This window comes from Centroberyx gerrardi, chromosome 5, assembly GCF_048128805.1.
Source record: "Centroberyx gerrardi isolate f3 chromosome 5, fCenGer3.hap1.cur.20231027, whole genome shotgun sequence".
NCBI classification, from domain to species: domain Eukaryota; kingdom Metazoa; phylum Chordata; class Actinopteri; order Beryciformes; family Berycidae; genus Centroberyx; species Centroberyx gerrardi.
In genome coordinates this window covers 9,154,598-9,180,083 of record NC_136001.1, presented here as the reverse complement: position 1 = coordinate 9,180,083, position 25,486 = coordinate 9,154,598, and the positions used below count along the sequence as shown (strand labels likewise).

At 40.4% G+C, this 25,486-nt stretch overlaps 1 protein-coding gene across 1 annotated transcript; it reads right to left on the bottom strand.

The window, feature by feature from the left end:
* Positions 1-18,552: 18,552 nt before the first annotated feature.
* On the bottom strand, positions 18,553-25,132 carry nicn1 (nicolin 1). The gene is made up of 6 exons (XM_071915349.2): positions 24,986-25,132; positions 23,180-23,359; positions 20,668-20,781; positions 19,340-19,408; positions 19,119-19,223; positions 18,553-18,601 (listed from the first exon to the last, which is right to left on the bottom strand). Exons 1-6 carry the CDS (start codon positions 25,130-25,132, stop codon positions 18,560-18,562), a joined length of 657 nt encoding a protein of 218 aa, XP_071771450.2. The 3' UTR covers positions 18,553-18,559.
* Positions 25,133-25,486: the final 354 nt, after the last annotated feature.

Genomic DNA, 25,486 nt, shown 5'->3' with positions numbered 1-25,486 from the left:
AGTTTTATATAAAAAACATGATACTATTATAGGTTTACAAATAAAAATGTTGAAATCGATTCAGTTGTATTGTACTTGTTTCAAGAAAGAAATACAGCATATAACAACATCTGTGTGACCAAAAGTTCATCTGTTTGAATCCAGAACCAAAAAAAGGGAAATCTGCACTCTCAAAAAGATATCTTGATTGATTTATATTGATTTAAAGACAAGTTACAGGCAAAACATTGTCTTTTCAGTTTGCCAAACTGCATATTTTTTATTTTAAACATGTCAAATAAGTCAATCAAGATATCTTTTTGAGAGTGCGGATTTCCCTTTTTTTTTTTTTTTTGGTTCTTGAATTAAGCTTATTTGAAATCGATGCACCAGAGAAGCCTCATTTTATGTCCATTTTCTTACCCAGCATATGGACTTTCTTAGCCATTTTGTTTGAAACCAGCAAAAAACTCTGGGGGTAGACATTCAAGCAGAAATGTTCTCCCCTCCCTCAACATCTACTGTGGAAGTAGTCGAGGGATGTGCAAGCAATTACCCTTGAGCAAGGCACTTGACCCCCACTGCTGTAGCGGAGTTGCTTCGTAGCTAAGAGCACAAGGGCGTGGTTAGACTGGAATGTTCCCGGGTGTGAATGTGTGTACTGATGCATTGTGGTGTTAGTGGTTAGGTTAAGAAGAGTCAAAACACGGTGCTTCTGGACGTCGCTTAGGCCAAAGCACAGAGTTTAACAAACAGCCTTGACTTTCTGGTGTTAAGCCTGTCATAACTGGAACCCTACAGGCTGACGGGTTGTGTGCTATGTGAAGCCTATCTTTAAAAAGCACGTTGAAAGAACAAGAGGAAGTCTCACACAACAATGGAAAGGTCATGGATTGCCTCATGCCCCTTCAGCTATAACACCATCCCTGGGTATATCTGTCATATCTCTGTCTCCTTCCATTGCTTTTTGGAGGCAGAATGTTGGCATTTAACAAGGAGTGAGAAAAAAACAACTTTGATGCAACCGGGGCCATACAAAGAGGTTGCAAGGTGTGTGTGTGTATATATGTGCTGTAAAAGGTAGTTAAATATGGGTTTGTTTCAGTCGCACCATTTTGCCTCCCCAATTCAATTCAGTGAATAGCTTAGGATGAAGGGATGCATGATGGCTGCAAAGGGGAGCTGTGAAATGGAGTAAAAGCAAAGGATAAAGAAGTTTCTCACACATACACACTTGCGCTCTCTTTCTCTGTGTTTCTGTCTGTTGTCTGCCTTTCTCTGTCTGTCTGTCTCTCCTCCCCACCCGCAGGCTAATAACTGAGCGGGGAAATAAAAACACTGTCAAAATCACTCTGTAACTCACACCAGGACGCCCTCTCAGCTCGGCACCTTGACTCGCTGTAAATGGTGGATTTAACATTCAGGGCAGCGATGCTCTCTCATTAAGATCTGTGTGATCTGACAGCAGGCTCATGATAGCAGAGGAAAGCTGATTCTGCTGTATTTGAAAGACACACACACACAACCACATGCACACACACACACACACACACACACACAGCATATGCACACAAGCAAGCATGGACAGGCACAAACACAAATACTACACACACAAACTTTCTCTCTCTCACACACACACACACACACACACACACTGCAGGGGTTTCTGATTAGATCTCGTCTCAAGATGGGATTCGATCAGTTTGCAGCTCTTCACACCAGTGGATGGCAGTGCCCATGCTGCGTTAGCTCTCATATACTCCCTCTCATGTTGTTGCATTTTAATATGCTTGAGATATGAGGCGCTTGCCTGCGCCTCAGAATTACAAAGCAGGATGATGATTGATTATGCATCGCCCCTTGACTGCTTTCACAGAAACAGCGAAGGAACCTGCCTAACCAGTTCTGCCACAGGCTGAACTGCGCCGTATCACATCACGCCTGACCGTCTAACCCACATTGATATGCATTTAAATTGGCTGCCATCACTACAAGTGGCTTAGACTGAAAACAGCAAGCATGGAGTGTTATTGAAGAATTCAGAACAGTGGGGTTTAACTTTGCTCCCAAACGTCATGTTTCTAATTTCATGTTTGTCATCTGTGTGTCAGAGAAATCCTGCCTGAAACCAGATTCTGTAGCTGCCTTAGCAAGAAGAGATTTTGGCTATTTTGGCCATCTGATTAGTGTTTGACTTGACACATTGGGATATCTGGGTTCAGGGTTGATTGATTGATTGATTGATTGATTGATTGATTGATTGATTGATTGATTGATTCTGCCTACATGGGCTTACAAGATACATCCATCCATGTTGCAATATGTGTATATTAAACATTTCTAAACTAAACTCATCATACAAACTCTATACATGGGCTTTACAGACAAATACCACACAGAATGTATCTTATGCTTTTCATAATCATCTAACTTAATAAATAAATTAATAAATCATCTATATTAGAAATATGCAGAGGGGAACCTGCTATAGGAAGCATGTAACAGCAACATCATGTGTTTGAATCCGGCCCAGAACCTTTGTCACGTGTCATTTCCTAATCTGTCCTGTCTCTCTCTACTTTTATTTTTCTAATTGTTCAATAAAGGCAAAAAAATGATCTTTAAAAACAATTATAAGAATTTGCAGAAGTGTAAACCTGATCTGGTGTATGTGCAGGTGTATGTGTTCTGTGACCGAGAGGATCATGAGACTTTACATACCTTGGTTTTCCAAGGACTACTCAGCTCCAAATGGCAGCAACAAGTAACTGAATGAAATGAAATACTTGCAATTAAATGAAATATTCATAATAACAGAATATCTGTGATCCACAAATAGCACTTCAGAATGATTTGCCTCATCCGGATGGGGACACATGCACAAATCAGCTCTAAGCTTGAAACAAAAAGAAGTGCAAAGTGCTTGAAAATATCACAAACTTAGTAAACCCCAGGCACTACAAGGTGCTCTTGAAGAAAATACTGAAATTGTCAAAATAAGAAGAGAGTCATATAAGGCTTACTTCAGGCGCTTGTGCGCAGAGAAGGAGGGTAAAGTAAAAAACCCTTTATTTCAAATTAGGGCATATCTAGGGCAATAAAAATACCAGGGTAATAAAAAGAAAACACTGACCGGTAGCTCTAAGTTTGCTTCCAAATTGCCAGGTTCATGTGTTAGATCCACACTTGACATAGCATTGTAATGAAAAGGGGCTGTGCCAATTAGCATCCAAGGTACATAAGTTGTTCATGTGACCTGACCTCAGTCTGGCAATTCCGGCTCTAGAGCCGGTTCAAACTGTTTGCCTATGATCACACTCACAGTAGAGAAAGACATATGTTGTTATTGAAAAGTGGTAGCATTTCCCTTTAAACTGCACACTGTTGTTTCCTGCACTTTGTGCTGACTGATGAGGCATTAAGATCTACAAAGAAGTAAGGAACCAGGAGGAACATCTGACCGATTGTGCAACACGGATAGTTGTTACATTCTGCTTGCCAAGCACTAGTTAGACTAAACAACAACTGCACCTTTGGGACTCACAGATTGCATCTGGGCTCAAGCTTTTTAGCACACCATGCTAACTGCCACCAACACACACACATCCAGCATCCATCTACCACCACTCAGGCACCGCCACCACTTAAATAGTAACCGAGCTCATTTTCCAAGAGCGGGCTAGTCAATTATGAGCTCTATTTACTGCAAATCCCTATGGAAGGAAAGGAAAACGCAAAGTCAATCAACTGAATGATCCCTCCCTAAAGCTGCGGGTAGCGGCACACAACATTAGGAAGCCCGTGGGAGAGAGCGGGAGAGGAAGAGAGAAAGGAGACAGGCTCATCTCACTAATGTATCCCAGTCTGCAAACCAGGAGGCCAGGAGGAGAGACAGAGACAGAGAGAGAGAGAGAGAGAGAGAGAGAGAGAGAGAGAGAGAGGGGGGATATTCAAGAAACTATATCTATCTATCTATCTATCTATCTATCTATCTATCTATCTATCTATCTATCAATGAATCATTTGGCACAGTAAGCACTAAACAGAAATTCTGCAATTCTGCAACCATAATTATACTTGTCAATTCTACCTAAATCGAATAATCAATTCCACTAAATTCTACCCAACAAAACCCCAAGAATATCTAATAAACAATACAAATTCCATGTCCTCACATAGGATCTTGCACGCTAGTGTCGATCATGTCAACACAATGTTTGCATCTGTGCACTGGGGCGGTGTTATAAGCTGTGGGGTTTGACTGCAGAGCATGGATACGGCAGAAACTGCTGTCTCAGGATATCCTATTGAGGAGTTCCTTTCCTTGCATTCTGGTCTAAGGGATAGAAGCCCACAGGATGTCGAGAGCTTAGAGCAAAACTAATCTTGCCATACTTCATGCTTTCCTTGCATATTTGAATTTGTGGACACTGTAAACCGTGTATTTTGCAGATATGGTGTAATATTTTGGATAGCATTGTGTATTGTGTAAAATCTGGTCTCTTGCTCCGTACATTGTGCCCGTTCATGTTTACTTTGCCGTATTCATGCTACACACCAACTCACCAACTGATCCCTAATCCCACATGTACCTGCCGATTAAACTGATTCAGACAGGGGGGGGGGGGGGGGGAAACAATCAATTATGCGGCAGTCATTTTCATGAAGTCATAACATTTTCATAACATTGTTTCCTCCTAGATCGTGGGAGAATTTACAGCAGCACCACAGAACCTTTTGTAATGTTCGCCCGTAACGCTTTAAGGGGAGAAAAACCCATCTGAAATAAATGGGCAGTAACTGGGCTAATGACTGTGACAAAAGTAGACTTTGATTGCCACTCTTTGTTCTCTCTATTGTTAGGAACGAGAGCAATTAGCATCGCTCTGACAGTCCATCAGCGCTTTAGAAATTGGATTCTGGTCCAGAGTGAAGCCTCTCACAAGAGCCTCCCCACCGCAGGGACGCGGCAATATCTCTGATTTGGTTAAGACTGAGCCTCGATATACCTGCTCTGCCTTGATACAGCATATTCTAGTTTTACTTGATTATGCTGCGCTCTAAGAGAAAATCCCTCTATTTTTCCAGCCGCAGAAAACCCACTTCAGTATTAATGCATGAGAAGGAGGCTGGGAGGCTCGGAGTGCAGATGGTGTGAAGACCAGGAGCTCCATCTAGTGGTAACCAGGGTACCTGCTGGTCAATTTCTGGAATATCATACACTTGAGACGGGGAATGTCAGGGAATATCAAGGAATTTTACAAATGGGAATATACTAGAATGTATTTTCCAACTTGTTTTACACATTCATTGCATTATATGGTGGTTTTCATCTTTTTTTCTCCACAGAAAGCCCAACTCTAGTAGAAACCAGACTGCTTATCCCTTTTGAAAAACAACATAACAAACCAGGAAGGAATAACATTTTTAGGTCATGGGAAGCGTTCCAATTTTAGTCATGGAAAGTCCTGGAAAAGTCATGGTGTGTTGAATTTAAGTGAATTTAACTGAGTTTAACTGAGATTTACAAAAATTGAGATCAATCACTAAAATTTAGTTCCTATAATCTGAAACTACTAACACATGAACAGACCTGAAGCTGATTGTCTCCGTGTAAGCAGTCCAGCAGCTGACTGGCCCACAAGCTGCAACACCCGCCTCCTTCCATGCCTGACAGACACAGCAGCATTCAACAGGCCCTAGCCATCTTTGGCTTTAATGTACAAATGAAGAGCTCTGTCTGACAAATCCATTTGAAGTGTCAGCTGTGCTTTCAGAAGGAGTGCGGCCGTGAAATCACTTGGAAGTAATTTGCTCTTTTATATGCTAAACAGTAATTTTTTAAGGATGGAACCATCAGTGTTTTTGAAATGGTAAATAATTAATTTCATGTCAACTCTGTTTAATTAACCCCTTTAAAAAACAAAACCCAGCAAAATATTCCTCCAAGTGACTCCAGGTTTAGGTAATTTGTTGTTTCTGGCATTGTAATACTTAACACATTCACATTTGTCTTGTATCTTTACTAGTTAACACCTTTTAAAAACAGTCACTTGTTGAAGGGAATTGTGCTTGGTAGGTTATATGCAAGATCCAGAAGAAGAAGAAGGAGGAAGAAGAAGAAGAAGAAGAAGAAGAAGAAAAAGAGAGGCAAAAGGATGAAAAAAAAATCCTAATTGTAAGTTTATTTGCTTGATAACAGTTTTGAGGGTACACATTGTTACAATTAATTAAATTTGAACAATGTTACAGTTGGATTTAAATATTCAACAACTTTTAAAAGTCTGTAACCAGAAGCATCAAAGGAAAAATATATATTTACATCTTCTAATCTGCTTTACATCTGCTTTAGAACTGAATTAAAAGAAAAAAAACAAACATCTGCTGTGGGTTTAGGAGTGCAGTTGTAATATCAAAGCCAGTTGGCCAGTTTTTACATATGGGCAAATCAAAAAGTCACTCATCTTTTCTTTCACCACCTCCCCTTGTGTCCATGATGCAGAATCCAATGTGTTTGATGCCATGCTGCCTGCTCTTCCAACAGGTGAGTTGATGAAAAAACTGCTTCGGTCAACTATCTTTTCCAGGAGGGAAAAAAACAAAAACTGTTTGACCGACATCAACCTGACAACTGATGTGAGATGATTGGACCATCAATGAGAAAAACTTTTAGAAAGATATTAAGTGATAAAAAAGAAACTTTCAATACTTATTTACTTGAAAATTGATAGCAACGTGTATCTTACATGAATAAAACGATTGATTGGCATTACATCATCATAAAAACGCTTCAAGGTCCTCACTGATATGAACCAAGAGGCAGTGAAAGAGTAGAGGATTCAACCACTAAGGACATTTTTTTGGATGCATGCTTTAACAAGGTGTTTGTCTGAGGCATTGTTGTTCTGAAAACCGTTGGCTTCTCCTCTGTTGCTACATAATCCTCAGAGTGAAAAAAGCTTGGATTTTTTGGCAATACCTACAGGTTGTGTATTCAATTTCAAGAATGCTGATTCCCCCACCAGTATGCAGATCAAATAACACTCGGAGGTTGTTGCTCTCCAGGCCACAGAGGGAGAGAAAATGGTATTCTGGTACACTGTTTTGTGTGTGTGTGTGTGTGTGTGTGTGTGTGTACACGCATGTAGGTGTGTGATATCCCTGCAAGCTATGGTTTACTTGAAGGCTTGTGTGTGTGTGTGTGTGTGTGTATGTACGCGCACATGGACACAGAATGGTGTGTTGGTGTGTTCATGCATGTGTGTGTGTGTTTTCTGTCTAGCTCCCAGAGGGGGACAGCAGTATCCCTGCTAGCGGTAGTTGCTGTTTTCTGATCTCTGCCAAAGATGTGCATGTGTGTGTGTGTGAGAGTTGATGGGGCCTGTAGTGTGTGTGTGTGTGTGTGTGTGTGTGTGTGTGTGTGGTTGGATAAGCGGCAAAGGGAATTGGAATCCTGGAACTGTTGAGCTCCTGTATATACGGCAGAAGATTTGTCTTTCTTTTTGCCATCACCCTCCACTTGCTAGGGAAGGGAAGGCCACACACACACACACACACACACACCCTCCCCGCCTTCAATCCCCATGAAGCCATACCTGTCAAATTGATTAAATAAGATTATGAGATGAAAAAGTCTGTCTCTGTGTCCCTTGAACCTGCCTCCTACGCACACATGACAGAGTTTTAGCATTATTTTACTATTGTTTCATTGTGCTGTTTATCTTGTTTGCCCAAATTAGCGGTGCTGCTGCTTGAATATGCCAGGTGTTTTTTTCTCTCTCTATCTCTTTGTCTCTGTGTCTTTCAACCCCCCTCCCCTCCCTCCATACATGCATTGTATCCTTTGGACATTTTTACCAATGCTTTATTGTGTCCTCTTGTTTGTCGTTTCCATCCTGCAGCTCGGAAAGAATTATTAAGAATGTGGTTTTTTCTCTTTCACTCTTTCTCCTCACTTTTATTCTCTCCAATAAACATTCCCCCAAACACACACACACACACACACACACACACACACACACACACACACAACGAGCACATTTGCAACCAACTCAGCAGTGACAGTTGGTCATCGCTACAAATAAGTAAGCAGAATGCAAATGGCCTCATCAATTCAGACAGAACGGTAAAAACTGATCATGGCAGAGGGCAGGTGTACAACAACACCTGCACATCTTGCATAATGTGGTTAGTAATCAGCATCGTTCCATATTCATGTCAGTGAGATTTGACACCTGCATGTTCTGCATATATGGTTGGTAATCTGCATCGCTCCATCCTGCAAGCCATTTACATTCCTGCAATAACAGAAAGAGAACGGTGGAACAACGGGTGAAACTGAAACAAAAAAAAACAAAAAAAACTACCTTGAGACACGGAGACACTGAGCAACTAAGGTGGATAAAGCTGAGCTATGGAGTTTGGAGAAAATGTGATGTTCACTCTTGGATGACTTTGGCTGAACTCAAACTATTATCCTGGGACATAAGCAGAGTTTCTGTTTTGAAGCATAACCCAAATCTAGTTTTTGTTTTGCTGAAACAGCACTGGTGGTATTTGTGATGAAAGGTTATACTTTGGAGGGCTTAAATTAGCTTTTCAAGAAAGGGGGACAGTAATTTTGACAACCATTTTTTCTTTTCTTTTCTTTTTTTTTTTAGAATAAATGATCACATACTGTAACTAATCTTTTTTTTTTCTTCCCCTGAACAATCACCTCTGATTAATAAATATGCTTTCCAAAATGTTCTGAGCCCATAAGTCATTGCTTGTGATGATTGTTATAACGCATCTTTACCAAATGTGTCAGTAACTCTGGAGAGTGCTGAATATTGAGTTTCTGTTTTATTGGCGTGTCCCGAGTACCATTTTTAAGAAGGTTAAATTGAGTTTTTTCTTCATTAAGAGTTTATTATGCCACAAGAGTAGCTTGCATATTAATCTGGACGCTATTTGCATTCCTCCTTTCTGCAATAAATAAATAAATAAAGAGCATTTGCAAACTATATAAATCAGCCTTGACGCAAATCACACGCCCTCGAAACAAAAACAATCGCTTCTGCTCCAATTATGAGAAGACTGCATGTGTATGGACCTGGAGAAAGAAAACATTATTACGTTCATCATTTTAATTATGTGTTATTTTGCCTCTGCGGCATATAACATTATATTAAGTGCTTGGGAAACATGTTTGATATTCAGATTTCCTTCATGCTGTTTTCCCTACTGAAGTTCATCATTCAGTATCTCTATAATATAGACAATCCAGGCTGTTATTATTTTGTCAACCAAGCACATACTAAGTTATCCACTATAACTAATTTGAATAAAAGTAAAGGAAATCAATGGTTATTTTTTAAATTGTGGTCTTATAAAAGTCTTACCTTAACAGAAGTTAATACCCCAGACTGTTATTTCATAGACACTTTCTGTCAGTTCATCACTGCCATTGGCTTCCACTGCAATTTAAAATATACTTTACTCCTTGAGTACTAGGAGCACTTGAGCTGGAACAATGTCATCTTCTCAGATTCAGCACCCTGACATTTCATTGCATCTTGTGAAACTGTTTAACATTAATTAGCTGCTGACATTATACATTACATTACATTATGTCATTTAGCAGACGCTTTTGTCCAAAGTGACTTACAGTAAGTGCAATTTGTCAACACTGACCTAAGTACATCCTCACTGTAACAAGAATGGTAGCACAGTGTTGGTTAAATACCATATAGTGATGGGCACAGCCAATTTAAACTTGTGTTACTTACAGGTGACTTATTCACGTCACCTGTCTCAGATAATATTTGCAAATATCTTATACAGTTTGTTTTACCCTACTTCCAGTAAGTACGAGATGTGTATTTGGCACAGGTTGTAAATCACAGGTAAGTATCTGAAATTCAACTTAGTATTGTTTTTTTGTGATTGACAACTTGTCTATTTGAATTGTCTGGTGCAGTAAACCCCATCCAAAGCAGGTTAGATCACTAACATTTGGAACCACTATTTACTAGTCTTTTACCATGAACCTATAATCGCATACTTTCATGTATTTTTGGTGACATCTTTGTTGCTCAGCGTTCATTGCTGTGGTGTTTCTGCACTACACTTCCAAGAAATCACCTGTCAATCAAACAGTGTGTCCAATACTGTGACATCTGTTTCCTTGGATTTTCTGTTGATGCAGTTTGAGTTTCTGTAGCTGGCGCTCTTTTCTTTGTCTGTTCAGCCATGGTGGCTATCACTGCTCATGCTAACTACCCAGTTCTTCTTCTGTTTATTACAAACAAATCGCTGTTGCTGCTGGCAGGAAATGAAAAACGCATCACTTCCTGTGCACCAGTGGATTTTTCACAGGGAACCTACCCGGCACGAGGGGTGAATTCACAATTAATGAAGAGCGATCGCTGATTGCGTCATTTTTTGCACTTAAATTGCTGTCTTAATGTCCAATTCACTAAAGAAACTGCGCAATCAAGTAATCGCCCACACATTTAGGGCTGATCACAGTTAGCGACGAGACAAACATAAATAAAGTCTTTGGACCAATTCCATGAAATGTGCCCTGACAACAGCTTGCAAAACATCTGACACTGACCTGCTGATGGATGGCTGCGATACTCCGGAGCAGCAGCTGTCTGGAAGGAGCCAGATGTAAGAACCTGAAGTATTCACAGCATAAAAATGGCAGATGTTGCATGGGATCTTTGAGTGGCACGCACAATCTCGTCCTTGAAGTCAATCAAGCAAGTCGATAATTGTAGCCTAACTTCGCATCTTATAGGCTAACGGTGAATAATTTTGGTCTCTGATAAACAAAACAATAATATTTTCCTTCAAAATAGCATGCAGAGGATGTTGGCGATGCCTTCACCTGGCTACAGTCACAGCTGCCACAGTGATTGGAAAGTGTGAGCATCACATCCCTTTTAAACTTCCATTACCGCCAGCTTTCAGAAGATCTGAACAATTTCACCTTAGTTGAGAGCGGCAATTAGCAATGATCTTTGTGAACTGGATGCACCCTGCAATGAGCCTCATTTGCATAGAAAGGAGTCGTTTTTGCACTGAAATGCATATGGATAACTTCATTTCAATATGCATGAACAGCGACGGCGCACTTTGTTGCTATTTCCTTGGCAGCGCAATTAAGTTCGCTTTCCACCCACTGCAGGTGGTTTGTGAATCACACGTTTTTTTTTTTCTATGTCTTTTGCGATGGTTTAACGGCTGCAAGAGCGCCGCAGTCCTTTTGTGAATTCACAAAATTCACATTGTTTAGAACAGCAAATGTAGAAGCTTTTGTGAACTGGGTATAGGTTGAACTGTGTTACATCAGTCAGTGATAGAAAGTATCAAAATGGATGTTTATTCATATGGAAATGTCATGGATTATAACTTTGAAAATGGATAGTTATGCATTATGGAAATCATCAGTACAATCATATTCAACCATATTGCTTGGCTGAAACTACCCATTGTACAATAATGTCTTCTTACCTTTTAAGCACAATCACAAGGCACCAGAACTCGCGTCATGAGTTAAGAACCACCTGTCAAACACCTGTCTGCAAATCACGCTCCCCTAAGCTGATCTTGTCTGAGCGAAGAAAGAACAGCATCAAGCATTCTATTCACAGCATGAAGTATCTTTTTTCTCGCTGTCAGGTATTAGAGAAAAGGTATGACACTGCTGTGGCACACTCATCTGAATAAATGATTCATGGCGGTGAGGTGAAAAGTCGGGGAAGCATCGCTCATCACTCCAGAGCCAACAGAGGAACAGAAAGTGATGCGGTGTCACAGGGATCAAATCAAGAGTTTGAACAAGGCGGGAGGGAGAGAGAGAGCGACAGGGGTTGGGGTTGAAAGTGTGTGTGTGTGTGTGAGTGAGAGTGGTGGGGGGGTGGTAGAGAGAGAAGAAAAGGGGAGGTGGGCGGTGAGAGAGAGAGAGAGAGTGAGACAGAGGGAGAGAGAAAGAAAGAGAAAGAGGCTAAGTTTGAGAAAGAAACTGAGACAAATTAAATGATAGACAGTTTCAAGAAAGATATTTCAGCCCTTAAAGTCTTAAAGTCCTTGGATTGAAAGTTCACTTGATCCCCTACTCGTTGAGTAAATTTCATGATCACAGGATGGTGGATGGTAAAACTAGCTTACACACCTTTTTAGTCTGGCATAAATCTTTAGGACATAAATGTTATTGAACTGATGTAAGTTATATGAGGATAGGGTCTTTTGAGGTGAGGCACGCCAGGTGAAAAGGGTAATTTTGGCTACTGGTCAATTGTCAGATATGGTTTACTTCTATAGGCTAACTATTGGCAAATATAAATTAGCACAAAACAAAAAAAAACAAACATAAAAATGACATTATTCCCTTTATGTAAAATACTTTTTTCAACTTAACTTGGGTCCATATTCAGCATATTAAATTTCATTTTAATTTTTTTTGATCACCTGTCGTGCCTCGCCTTAAGCGGAAAAAAATGCTTTTCTGAAAGTGTAACTGATTTTTGTTTATATTAGTGGTTGCTTGCAATATAATGATCAGTGACTGGAGGTGATAGTTACAGAAAAGAGAAGGATTTTAAGGTGCCAATAGAAGGGGCAAATATAAGATATAAGACAGGGCGAGACCATTAAGTGCCTTAAAAACAACTTATCAAACCTTAAAATCAATTCTAGTTCACCCAACTTTTTATCTGCCTCTACATCACTGCTCACAGCCCTATGAAACACATTCAAAACCTATTGCAGAATTTCAAATATACATGGCCACAAACTTCCAAATAAGTTTATCTTAATTCCTAAAAAGTTGACTTGGAGAGGCATTGTTTTCCATAACTGTCTGTCCGAAATGTTAAATATATTATTTAAGACTGCTATTGAGCGTTTCTCTGAATACTGCAACTATTCTCCTGGATTCAGGCTCTTACCATCAATAACTGCACCAAACAGAGGAAAGATGTTTAGGCTGGTGGGTAAAAAACTGGTGACTGATTCAGGAAAGCCTCTAGCCAAATAAAACCGACCAAACAAAACAATAAAAGGCTCCTCTGAGGGAATTCATTGGGCCGATGCTTCAAACTTCTCTCCCTGTGATTCCTCAGTCCAAGTTAATTTAGGATTACTACAATGTCAGGCTGAATTTCCCTGTGAAGATGGAGCTTAAGGATTTGGGGCACTAGCACAGAAAAAACTTTTTCTGCTGCCATCTCCAATGGTTTCCACTCAAAATCGGGCTTGCGAGCATAATTGTGTGTAGTGAAACATCCAGGCCGTGGGCTGGGGAGCTAGTATAACATCTATCCAAATGTCTATACATTTTTTTTTTAATATTGTTTTATCACATACCTGAATTTCACCTGGCAGATAATGAGACGGCTGTGTGTAAATCTAGCCGCACTAACACTGAGGGGGTGAAACGAGGTAAGGCAGCTAGGGGAGAGATGATCGGGGTTTCTGGGTTGATAGCTCCATCAGCCATGGTTGAAGGAGATTTGTGTGCTCTGTTAGAGAGAAAAACAAACAGATTCATCACTCCAACTGCTGCAGGTACAGATCCTCCCCTCTGGTGTGTCTTTCTGTCTGTCTCTTTAATTGTCTCTCTCTCTCTTCTACACTTCAACACAATCTCCCTCTTTCCCCTCTATCTCTTGCATACAGACTTTCTCCTCTCGTGAATGTTTGGATGCCGCAGAATGCAATAGGCACAATGCGAGAAGAGGGGCTGAGTGTATGAATTTAAATGTCAATTGCAGTTGAGTGGGTGGCTGGCACTGCAGATTTTTGGTATACTGAGTTTTGTTGTTGTTGTTGTTGTTGCTGGTGTGTTGGTACTGTGCGTGTGTGTGTGGGCTGGTGTGAGAGTTGGTGAGTTTCTAAGGGGTTTTTCAGTTATTTTTTCCTGTGTCTTGTGAGACGTTTCATTAAAGAGCAACAGAAGTCAAAGTCCTCTCTCGGTGACTCCATCTCAACACTTTTCTCTTCTTTCTCTAAACGACTCTCTCTCTCTCACACACACACACACACACACACACACACACTGTATGCACACACTTCTTCCATACTTGTCCATTTCTTCATGACTGTTTTCCCAAAAATCAATGCATGTTTTCGCAGACACACTCTCTCTCTCTACTCCCCTCTCTCTCTGACTCCATCCCCATTTCCCTCGTCTCACCCTCTCCTCCCCCTGCAGCCCAGCTGGAAGCTGCAGATTGAAACACAGATGGGGGACCATCTTCGCATGGCTTTTGATTCACCTGCAGCTCACCACATTTCTACAGGGATCTCTTTAAGATGTAAATGATGCTATCACAAAGCTGCATGCAGTAGCGGCCCAATTGCTGAACTGGTTTTGCTTAAAAACTGATATTGAGTGTGTCAGTTTGTGCTGTGATACTGTGTAAGTTGTCAATATTTCTCTGCACCATAACCATCAAATACAGATTCCTACACGTGTTGGCGAGCAATGCAGAAACGTCTAGTGAAGAGGAAACAATGCAAAATACTGTAATAATACTGCTTTGTCATTTCCATTTTTGGCCTGAGAAAGAGGCTTTGTAGCTGAAATGTCTTGCAATTCCAATCGCTCGTTCACTCGCAGCATCGTCCTCCATCTTTGAGCAGCTGAAAATATTATGGGGAGAAGATTGGTAGTGTCTTGAAATTCCAATGGCTGGGGCGTTTTTGTTCCAAATCAGAAAAAAAACTGTCTGGAAAGTGAGTTCTGAAAATCAGAAATCTCAGCACCTGACGAAGTAATCATTGAGTCAGTGGTATTGATCAATCTGCAATCCTCAAGCCTCTGGCAGCGAGATTATGGACTTGTCCAAGGCTGCCAAAAATCAAAACCATGAACCTACACAAGAACCCAAGTCCACATATACATGAGACTAATGGTCGATACTTTGTGTGGTAAGCAGACACATTTGTGCACAAAGTGTCCAAAACACCATAAAACCTCTGCATTAATGATGGCAGTTGCAATGTGTGAGATGTTATATTTGTGTTAGTCATATGCCAACTTGTAGCACAGAGCTGTGTAGGTAGGAACCATCAGAAGGACACACACACACACACACACACACATACACACACACTGTCCAATTTAGCTTGAACACCCCTTTTTTCATGATTCCCAGGGATGGGGACAATTCAGCCTGTTCATAGAAAAGCCTCAGCAGCGCTTTTCATTCACTTGAAAATATACAGTACATACAGGCAGAGAAGTGGGGCTAAGCTGGAAAAAAAACTCACACTCAGCGCTGTACATGCTTGTAGATTCCTATCCAAATCACGCATCTATGAACCAAATTTATTTTTATATGTGTGTTAGCCCGTGTTAGCATGGCTGGCTTTTGCATATTTGGCTGTCTGTACTCTTTAACAGATTGTAAAATGACAGGAATTAACAGCTTTGTAATTCTAATGTGCATAAAGAGACAGAGTTAGCAACGCCAGTGAGTTAAGCTGTATCCAGCAAACCCCCAGATGGCCCGTGTGAAGCTGTAGTCCAGCTAACAAATCATCTTGTGTGGAAATGGGATGTAAAAGGACAGAGAAAAAAAGGAGTTTCAAAAGGAAAGCAGAAAGATAGGAGAGAAAATAAAGCAGAAATGAGATAGGTTGGTTCCTAGATATAGAGATACAGAGAGGTATAGAGAGAAAGAGAGAGGGAGGCGAGGGTTATTTCACTCTGCCAAGGCTATGTGGCCATCTCTTTTCACTCTCTGTGATTGCAGCTGTGTAAGCCAATGAACAAGTTCTTTTTAAAATGTCTTTTAAAGCATCTTGTTTAGACATCTTTGTTGTGTTATCCTTGACGAACAAGCTGGAAGGTAATCCCGCTTTGTGTCTTTGACTAAACTAAACTAAACTTGTGCTAAGAAATGAGATGCAACAACAATTCATAGACATTCTGATTTGGTGGATGAATGAGTAACAAATAAAGCACACTCAAAGTCCTGACTAGCCCTATTCAGCCCTACAGTGGAGTCCAGACTGCTGGAAACCGCCTCAGTGATCACAGTTTCCAAGGCAGTCAGCCTGCAACATCCCATATACTCACCAAAGCTTAAGCCCTTGTAATTCGTAACGGCCTTTCAGTGACCACAGTCAGTCAGAGTGTACTTGGTGTGGATTTACTCTTCTCCTTCAGTCCCACTGTACATTCTGACAGACTCAACCTATCTATCACTTTCTTGTTGTTTGTTTGTGTGGATAATGATGTGATTTGTTTCTATGTGCTCTTTTTCAAACCCTGTGTTCAAAATTAATTCCCCTAATTGAACAATTGATTTAAATTGAACAGTTGAGAAAATACCTTGGTTGTGGGAAAAGTGGAAAAGCACACAAACACGACGACAGACACACTTCATCCAGGATGTAATGACGAAGCCAAGCAGAATGTAAATCCAGGATTAACTGTCTCTCATACTGATGTTCTATTCAGCCAGAAACTCAGGACAAAATTATTTTAATTACTTCAATAATTCAGTCTAATTTCAACATTACTGTGAAGGGAGGATATCTTTCCCAAGGATATTGAATACGCACTGCAATGCCGTTTAGCCTCAAAAATCAAATTACTTAATATTGCTAACTAACAATATTCTCAGTGACTTTTTAAACCAAGATAATCCTCAACACATTATGTATTCACATCCCATGAAGATGCAAAGTTGAACATAATATTTTCTGTGAGCTACAGAATGACTGGATCTAATGTATGTATGAGTGTCAGTAGGTCTCCGCACCCATGTCACCATGACACATTTCTGCATATGTTCGCAGTACTTGGCGAGTGAAGAGATTCTGATTAGCAAGTTCTCTGTAGAAACATAAAAAACCTTGTCCTCCTTTCCTCAGTCAGCGTTGGTAAGTTAGCCTCCTGAGATTCTTCAATATTGTTCTGCACTGTAAGTAAAATAAGCACACTGGATGATTTATTTAAAGAAGCACTATTGGGAGATCTTTTCCAGCAGCAGATATATCCTAAGTAGAGCAAATGTATATTCCCTCATGAATCCCGAATGTTCAATATTGATGACAGCTGCTCAGGCAGGCACTGTACAGCAGAGCAAAGAACATTTGCATTTATTGACATGTGATCAGCAAGGCATGCAAACGGCAAAACATACAGTCCTGTAAAAGTACACTTCTGCCTATCTCTCTCGTTTCTCTCAGACATTCATACTTGCACTCGCATGCACACACGCACGCACGCACGCACGCACGCACACACACACACACACACACACCTCTTAAATAATCCACTGCTGCCACCAAGTGGTGTATAATAGACATGACTACTGCTTGCATATTCTTACCCCATGTTAGCGACATTTTTCTAAATTCAAACTGTTGTCTGAGCCAGAAATTGATGATATATGTCTTTATGATAAATAGGGTATTAAAATTTATTTTTTATATAACCATATCAATTTGAAGCAAGGGCTAGTGGCAGGTTTTTTTTTAACCTTGTTCGGCCTGGAAGCCTCTCCTGGGACTTGGGATCATTAAAACGTATTGCAACTTGTCATGCTGGACCTCAACAGAAGTCAGCCAACGGCTCATTTTCAATCCCAACTCATACTTAAGGAAACCGGGGGCTGGGGGCATTGACAAAGCATGACCATTAAAAAGCTGTTAGGAGATTAAACACAGTCCCATAACAAAACTCATTTATTTCATATGAAATATAACCCAATATCTCATTATTTTCATAGCCCTATGAATCTGAAGTAATGGCTGGATGATTGAGCTAAGTGCCAAATGCAGATTTTTTTTTATATTAGTAACAAGCTATGGCGGACATTTAAATACAATACACCCCCAAAATAATATTGGCTTGGTGCCCATTCCAATTACTTCTCCACATATCTTTCTATTTAAGAGTTATGCCTTGATAAGTTTGATTATGCCAGTGAAACCACTGAGGACCACAATTAGCTCCCAATGCTTTCCCATACAGTAGGATGCTCAATAAAGGCAACAAAACTTGTATTTAATACAATGCCAGACAGTAAGCAGAATTTTGAGTACTATTGCTGAGTTATAATTTTTAGCTCCGAGAAGTAAAATCTGCATCAGTCAAGGTTAAGTGCAGTTGACACTTTCTGGCCAAGCTGCAAAGCCAGAACTTGTCGTATTTTCCCCCTAAAACTATTACTATTATAAACAAAACTTAACCTTACTGTGTAGACCACATGCCTAAATATAAGCTTAAATACATAGCGATTTTTGACTTTGCAGCTTGGCCAGAAAGTGAAAACTGTCTGTCTTGCTAAATGGGGTAGATGTCATGAGGTGACAGTCGTCTCATTGGCCACTGGTGAAGTTGTCACAATCAGCAGACGTCTGACTGCCATTCACTGTCACTGCTAAATTGGCACTGTGGTCTGTGGACGACCATGCTGTCAACGCATAATCCTTTTTCCTTCTTCCACTTGGCAACTATTCCCTTTGGTTCCATACCTGTCTATATCACATTATTTTAGATGCACATCATTGCTTCTCCATATACTGCAGTCCACAAGGCCCCCATACAGTGAGAATAGTGCATCCGCCCATGTTACGTCAAGGAGAGCAGGTTGATATCATAGCAGCCATCCACCTGTTGCAAAACACAGAAAAATACTTTTTTTTTTTCTACTTTTAAAAAAACATTTTATTCAACCATAGTATACGACTTCCTCTTAACTAGCAAGAGGAACGCTCAATGACGAGATTGAAGATCAAACAACCACAAAAAAAGCATGACTACACATGAATACGACATCTTGTTCAAATCTGTAAAAGGTTTGTTTGTATTGCGATGACAGTGGGGTGACATATACTTGTATTTTGTGTGGAGATGTGATGGCATTTAACTGCCTAGAAGCGTCAGAAAGGGGGCATTTGCTGTTATGTTTGATGATTTAAGTCATGTTTGAGAAAAGCAAAGTGCTGTCAATCATCTTGGGGCATCTCACTGTTGATATTAGCTGTGTGTAAGGACAGATCTGTCTGGTAAGGCACAGAAAGATCAACATGTAGTATTTTGTAGTGGTAGTTGGGGGGGATACTTTTTGTTTTACTTCTACATAAGTTCCTGTTTTGGTACCAGGGTTTATTTTGTGTGTCTGACTCACGTCAAAGCGTCCGATGGAGGCGGTGGTCTGGTTGGTCTGCATCACCTCAGTTAGAGCCCACATCTGCTGGATACTGGATGATACAGTCTGAGGGTCTGGGAGACCCTGAGACACAGGAAGACAGATGTCAGATACAGGCAGTCAGGCTGTACTCATGTACACACACACACACACACACACACACACACATGCACACTGTCTCAAGTTAATAAAATGTATACCTCCAGATCAGGGTGTTGGTCAACAAGGGTCAGGTCAGACAGCCAATCAGAAACCTCCCTCTCTGGGTCCTGGAGGAGAAGCATCAATTGTAGTCTGAGTTCAGGAGTGTAAGGGTGCGATCACACCTACCCTTTTTTTCCTTTAGTCCATAGTGGAAAAGTTTATTTTGTTGCATTTTTGTATTTGGTTCGTTTACAGAACCAGGGCTTGCATCAACTGCTGTCCTGGCTAACACAGATTCCATAAATTAAAAGACAAGGATGTGACAATAAAGTTTGTGAGGCGACATGTTTTTGAGGCATTATTTCCTGGCGGAGACTTCCATTTTCCTGTGGGTGTCAGGTGATTGACATTAAGCAGAGCGTAATGTAATGCGCACGCTGATATGAAAACACTCAACTTGAGCACAATAAATTATGATAAGACAGAAACTCTTGACAAAACAAAATTAAGGCTTCATGTTTACCGTGATAGATTACCTAGATCGATTATACTGTGATAGATTATCTATCACCTTAGGGCAATTTTCACATTTGTGGAAGTTGTTTTTCAGAGTGAATGGCAGCAAATAACTTCTTCTGAAGGGAAGAAAACAAGCCCTGATATCTCCAACTATGCTGACTGTGCAGGCAGCAAAATGAATAATGTAAAAGAGAGGGGCAATGGGGAGTATGCCTCCTTAGATTGGGTTAGAGATACACAGAACCAGAAACCACCTTCACCTCACTCTTTTTTGATGGGACACACACAATACATCCATATCTCTCCATACAGTGCGCATTACATAGCACTGCATACCATAGCTTGTGCCAATTTTACACCATACATAGCCAAGTAGATAGGTTTTCTCAGTGTGTTCTATTCAGAAAGATAGTTAAGCCTTTAGTAACCAGCTCTACATGACCGTGCACTTTTACCACATTAGTAATGCAGGGTGGGAAATGAACATCTCCCACTAGCTTAATACTAATAAATGCTGACTGTGGTTGATAAATGTGTCTACACAACAAGCCACTATGGCAGGTGCCCAATCATCACTTTAACCTGTTGACTGAAAAGTTACTTTGCTCCCCTGGCTTATTTTGATTACAGTCCACGGTTTAGTTACAGTTTAAAACTAACCAGCTCTACTTGGAGGCATATTTTGATCTCATTAAGTCCATTGTTCAGTTCAGTGTAGCTTTTACTAACTGGCACTCCATCAGGGTATAGTTTGATCACACTGAGTGTGTGATTCATTTCAGTTTACTTGTTACTCACCAGCATCTACATAAAAGTTTATTTTGGTCACAGCAGGTCTACAATTTAGTTACAAGTTAAAACTAACCGGCTCCACATGAGGGTGTATTTTGATCTCTTCAAGGTTGAAGGTCAGCCAGGCAGAGGACGGCTGTCTCAGGATCAGTCTCACAGACACTACATGGTCCGGCTCCACCTGCATCTGTACAGTAAACAATAAAGAAAAACATAAGGAATGCCATAGACATGTGGTTCTCAAGTGTTCAATGGATCAGGAGCACAAATAAGCAAGACAAAAGAAGGAAAACAATATTCTTGTATTTGAAATTAATCCAATTTTTATGTTCAAAAGAAACCTGAAATCCTGAAAAAAAAAACTGAACGATCACATCCCTGCTAGGAATCAGGGTGAGAAATTACTACCAGCCACCAGCCAAATGTGGGTACATTTTTTCCCTGGCTGATACACTTCTCTACCAGTTAAACCAGCCATCACTGAGACGTCCTGTTCTGTTCTAGAAAAATCTAGCAAGCTGGTAAAGTAATGAAACCGGCTGCGATTTGCCAGCCGCTGTGACAAATGGACAAAACAAAAGTTGGTTTCTTGTCCTGCTTCCAATTCCTGAAAACAAAGGGATTCATATTCCCCATCCCCAATGCATGCAGGCACGCACATAAAAGGCGAACTGTGATACAAAAGGATGATTTTAATTTTACCTTTTGACTTGATGAATCGGAGGGAGTCTAAATATTCATTGTTTCACAAAGCATTTATCATAGAAATAAATATAACTTTTTCATCTTACGAAACCCGCTATTCATCTTCTGGCCCCCAAGGCGGTCCTAATCCCCACACTGAGAACCACTGCAGTAAAACAATGCATCCGACATCCGTTAAGACTAAACATAAAGAACAACAACCCATAAACAGTGAGTAAACACCATTTACACTATCACCGTTTAAACTATGTCAGGCTTGGAGCACCATCTGAAGTAAACAAAAATTATATAACCATTCACCATCTGGCCCATTTGCATACAGAATGAGAAAGAATAAGAAATAAATAGAAGAAATAAACAATAAGTCAGTTCGTAATGTCTCCATATATCAACATTACAAAGCTTACGGTGCCTTTCTGAGGGAGTTGGCTGGCTTGCCTCCAAGGACGGCTGAGAGGGAAAATAAACAGCACCGAACTCTGGCAGGCTGTGTTAGCTTTATGTTCAATGGGATATGTTGGTTTACGGATTTGATGAGAATTTCAGCTGCAGTTGCATATAGTAGTGGGCTATCAGTTAGTTTTCACTAGAATTAAAAGGGGAAATCCACCTTAAAAAGAATTTCCATCGGTTGGCCCTATAAACATAGTTGGATCATTAGTTGTGAACTTGTGAACATGAACAACTCTCCCCCAAAACTAGGAAACCTGAATCTCTAATCTATGTTGTTATTAACAGACAAAGCTTGGGGCCACTGAGACTTCTCCATGTCATTTCTGTTTTAGGGTGGAACTCCCCTTTAACTTACACAATGGTTCTACCATTGCAGACATGCATCTGTCTCTTGCAAGGCTACCAAGTCCAAGGAAACTTAATTATTGTGTGTAATAGTGGGTGAATTTATTGTACTGTGTGTGTGGCCAAGACCACAATGTAAATTACACTAAATAAATGAAGTATACGCATGCAAAAACATTTCCATGCCCATCGCCACACACTGCTTAGAGAAGTCCATACAAAAACAAAGACGATGTTGCTTCCATTAATTGGGTGTGGCTCTGGTTCTGTCTGCTGGCAGCGATGCCACTGCATGTGGCTGTGTAGACCAATCCTGGCACTGCAGCTCTCACCACAGATGGAGCATGTGGAAGCTGGATCTGGATCTGGGTGTACACATGGTGCAGCAGGATGGCACCTTCATTACCTCTGGCCTCTCCACTGAAAGATGCGTTCGACGCTAAATGGGATAGATATCATGAGGTGACGAGTCTCTCATTGGCCAGTGGTAAAGTTGTCACAATTGGCAGACATCTGACTGCCCAATTCACTGTCATTTCAAGGGCGGCAACTCCAGATGAACAAACTGAACTCCACAATTGCCGGTCCTTGCCAAGGTGATTGTTATTTTTTTTTTCCATTGTGGTCTTCAGCTGGTCTTTAAGGCAGAGTTTTTGTCCATCAGGCCTTGTGTTGGAAGCCAGCAGTTGATCATAAAGGACTTCATTTCTTTTTTAACCTTAATTCATCCAGGGAAAGTCAACTGAGCACACATGTTCTTGTTCAGCAAAGCCCTGTCTCACACTCATGCAGTTCCACACACTGACACATAGTCTTCTACTGTTGAGCAGGTGGTGGGATTACAAACCTTGCTCAAAGGGACCACAACAATATTTGTGCAGGGACGGGAGAGCGTTATTCATTTTTCCCACCCACATTTTCACAGCCGGTCTGGGGATTCGAACCAGCGACCTTCTGGTCACAAGCCTGCTTCTCTAACCACTAGGCGTCCAGATCACAAGTCCTACAGGTGTTGTTTTGCCAGGGTAGACTCCACAGTAACACACACACACACACACACACACACACACATCCCAGCCCACCTGTGTCCGGTGTATGGAGAAGTAGCCCTGGGAGCCTCCCTCGGTGTGTGGGTTGTCCATCAGAGCCAGGTCTCTCAGGGCCGTGCACCACTTAGCAGGGGCCTCCTGCCCTGGGTTCCTCCTCAACAGCCGCACAGTCACAAAGGCTGTGTAGTAGTTCTTAAAGGTGATGTCCTCAATCTGGAAAACAACAGTAATGATGGATTCTAACAACAAGTAGAAGTACATTGATGACGGTAATTTTTGTGCTCCAAACTAATTGTCTAAGTCTAGCCTATATTGTTCAGTAAAACTGATGTTTAGTACTGACATCAGTGTATCCCTGTTTTGGATGCATTGCACTCTAGAACGGGTGAGGATATAATGCCAGTAGATCATCGACACTATAAACCACTACATTGCTTCAGAAAATCTGATTTAACACCAAATCCAATGAGCAGACAAGTGAATACTGAATACTCATATTTATAATGAATGCAGCCAATTGAGGAATTCTTATATATCGTAACCTATATAAGGACAAGAATAATGGCCTTGGACCCAACTTGATTAAATTACAAGGCAGTCATTATAAATACGAAGATAGTTTCCTAGCGAACTGCCGAGTTAAATGAAAGTTAAAAAATAGTCTGTTCCAGGGAATCAGACTTGTTAAAACATGTGGGTCCCCAAAAGAAACAGGCCCGGAGCCCATTCTGGGTCCTAACCTATAGTTTAAGAAACACTGAGTCTGCCAAATCACAGTATTAACATTTAAACCTAAAGACAGCACCATCAAAATGCTTGGTAGAGATAATTCTTTCATGCATAAACTTGCTCTAGGCAGAATCCTTTGAAGCCTGAGCCTTTTGAGCTAATGAGGAGCCACTCTCCATTAGAAATGACTTTTAATTAGCACTAAATGCTTAAAAGTAGGTCAATGACAAAAATGTTTAAAAATCTGTCTCACCATGGGACAGTAGTTTCATAATTCAAAATCATTTTAAGGTATTTCTGCTTTATTGGATAGTGCAGTTGGGAGAAACAGGAAAGAGGGAAGAAGACATGTAGCAGTGGTCATGAGCCAAATCCTGAGTACAGCGTTGTGTGTACATGGCATTCACCTTTCCCTGTTGTGTCACCAGGATGCCCCGGAGCCAAGGCCTGTGACATTTTCATATGAATAAATGTCCATTTTACTACTCTGGTAACACGTTACATTAAGTGTTCATTAACTAATGTTAACTAATACATTTACTAACATAAATCAAACATGAATAACAACATTAACAAAGATTAGCTAATGTTAAATGCACATGAACAATAAATAATAATGAATCAATCAATGTTATATATACATTGGCATGAACAAACATGTGTAAGAACATCACTTAATGCAGTTGTTTATTGTGCAATTAATATGACCTCATTTTTGCTAATGTCACTGTTAATGCTTAACTCATGTTAGTAAACACATTAGTTAACATTATTAAGAAACATGTATAACAACATTAATTTATGCAGTTGTTAATCCTAAAATTCACCATTTTAAAAGTTTTACCAGCCAATTTGACTTTTAGAATGTTTTTAAAATGGTTGGTTAACTTCCAAATTGGCTAGCATAGTGAAGGAACCAACCACAGGCAATATTTACCAAACATTTGAGCGGCGGCTAGTGTTAATTCTGGGTGTAGGTACTAAACAGATTTTGGGCACAGACAGTGAAATTTTATATTTGCCTTCATGTATTAAATGAAAACTGGATACATGATGGTTGGCTTGGATACTGCTAGGAGTGTGTATGTACTGAATAGCTTTCTGACTCACATTGACAGTCTTTCCGAAGGGGAGGGTGATGTCTACAACAGAGACACCAGAGCGAGACGTGTCTGTTTTGGTGTCTCCAATCTGCAGGTTGACTGGAGGTTTGATGGTGCAGGTCACAGGCTTGACGCCGTCGTCGCTCTCACTCATCTTGATTCTGGAATGAGAGTTACACTTAATTTAAATGTAATTAAAATTCCTCAGGGAAAAGACTTGCTGCAATTGATTGTGCTACTTGATTCTGATTTTGATACAGATGAAAATTGTATGATTTCACCTGCTGCTACCTGCAATGGCCTTAGTGTAAGGGAAATAGCTTAATGTCATAGCAGGTTCAGTGGATGAATGATTACATATGCTAGTTTTTTCTTTTTTTTTATCTTGATCCAATCCATTTTGGTAAAATTTGTTGAAAACTGTCACTATGTCTAAACTACATGCCATATGATATCAGTCAGTCAGTTAATCAATCAATCAATCAATCAATCAACCAATCAACCATAC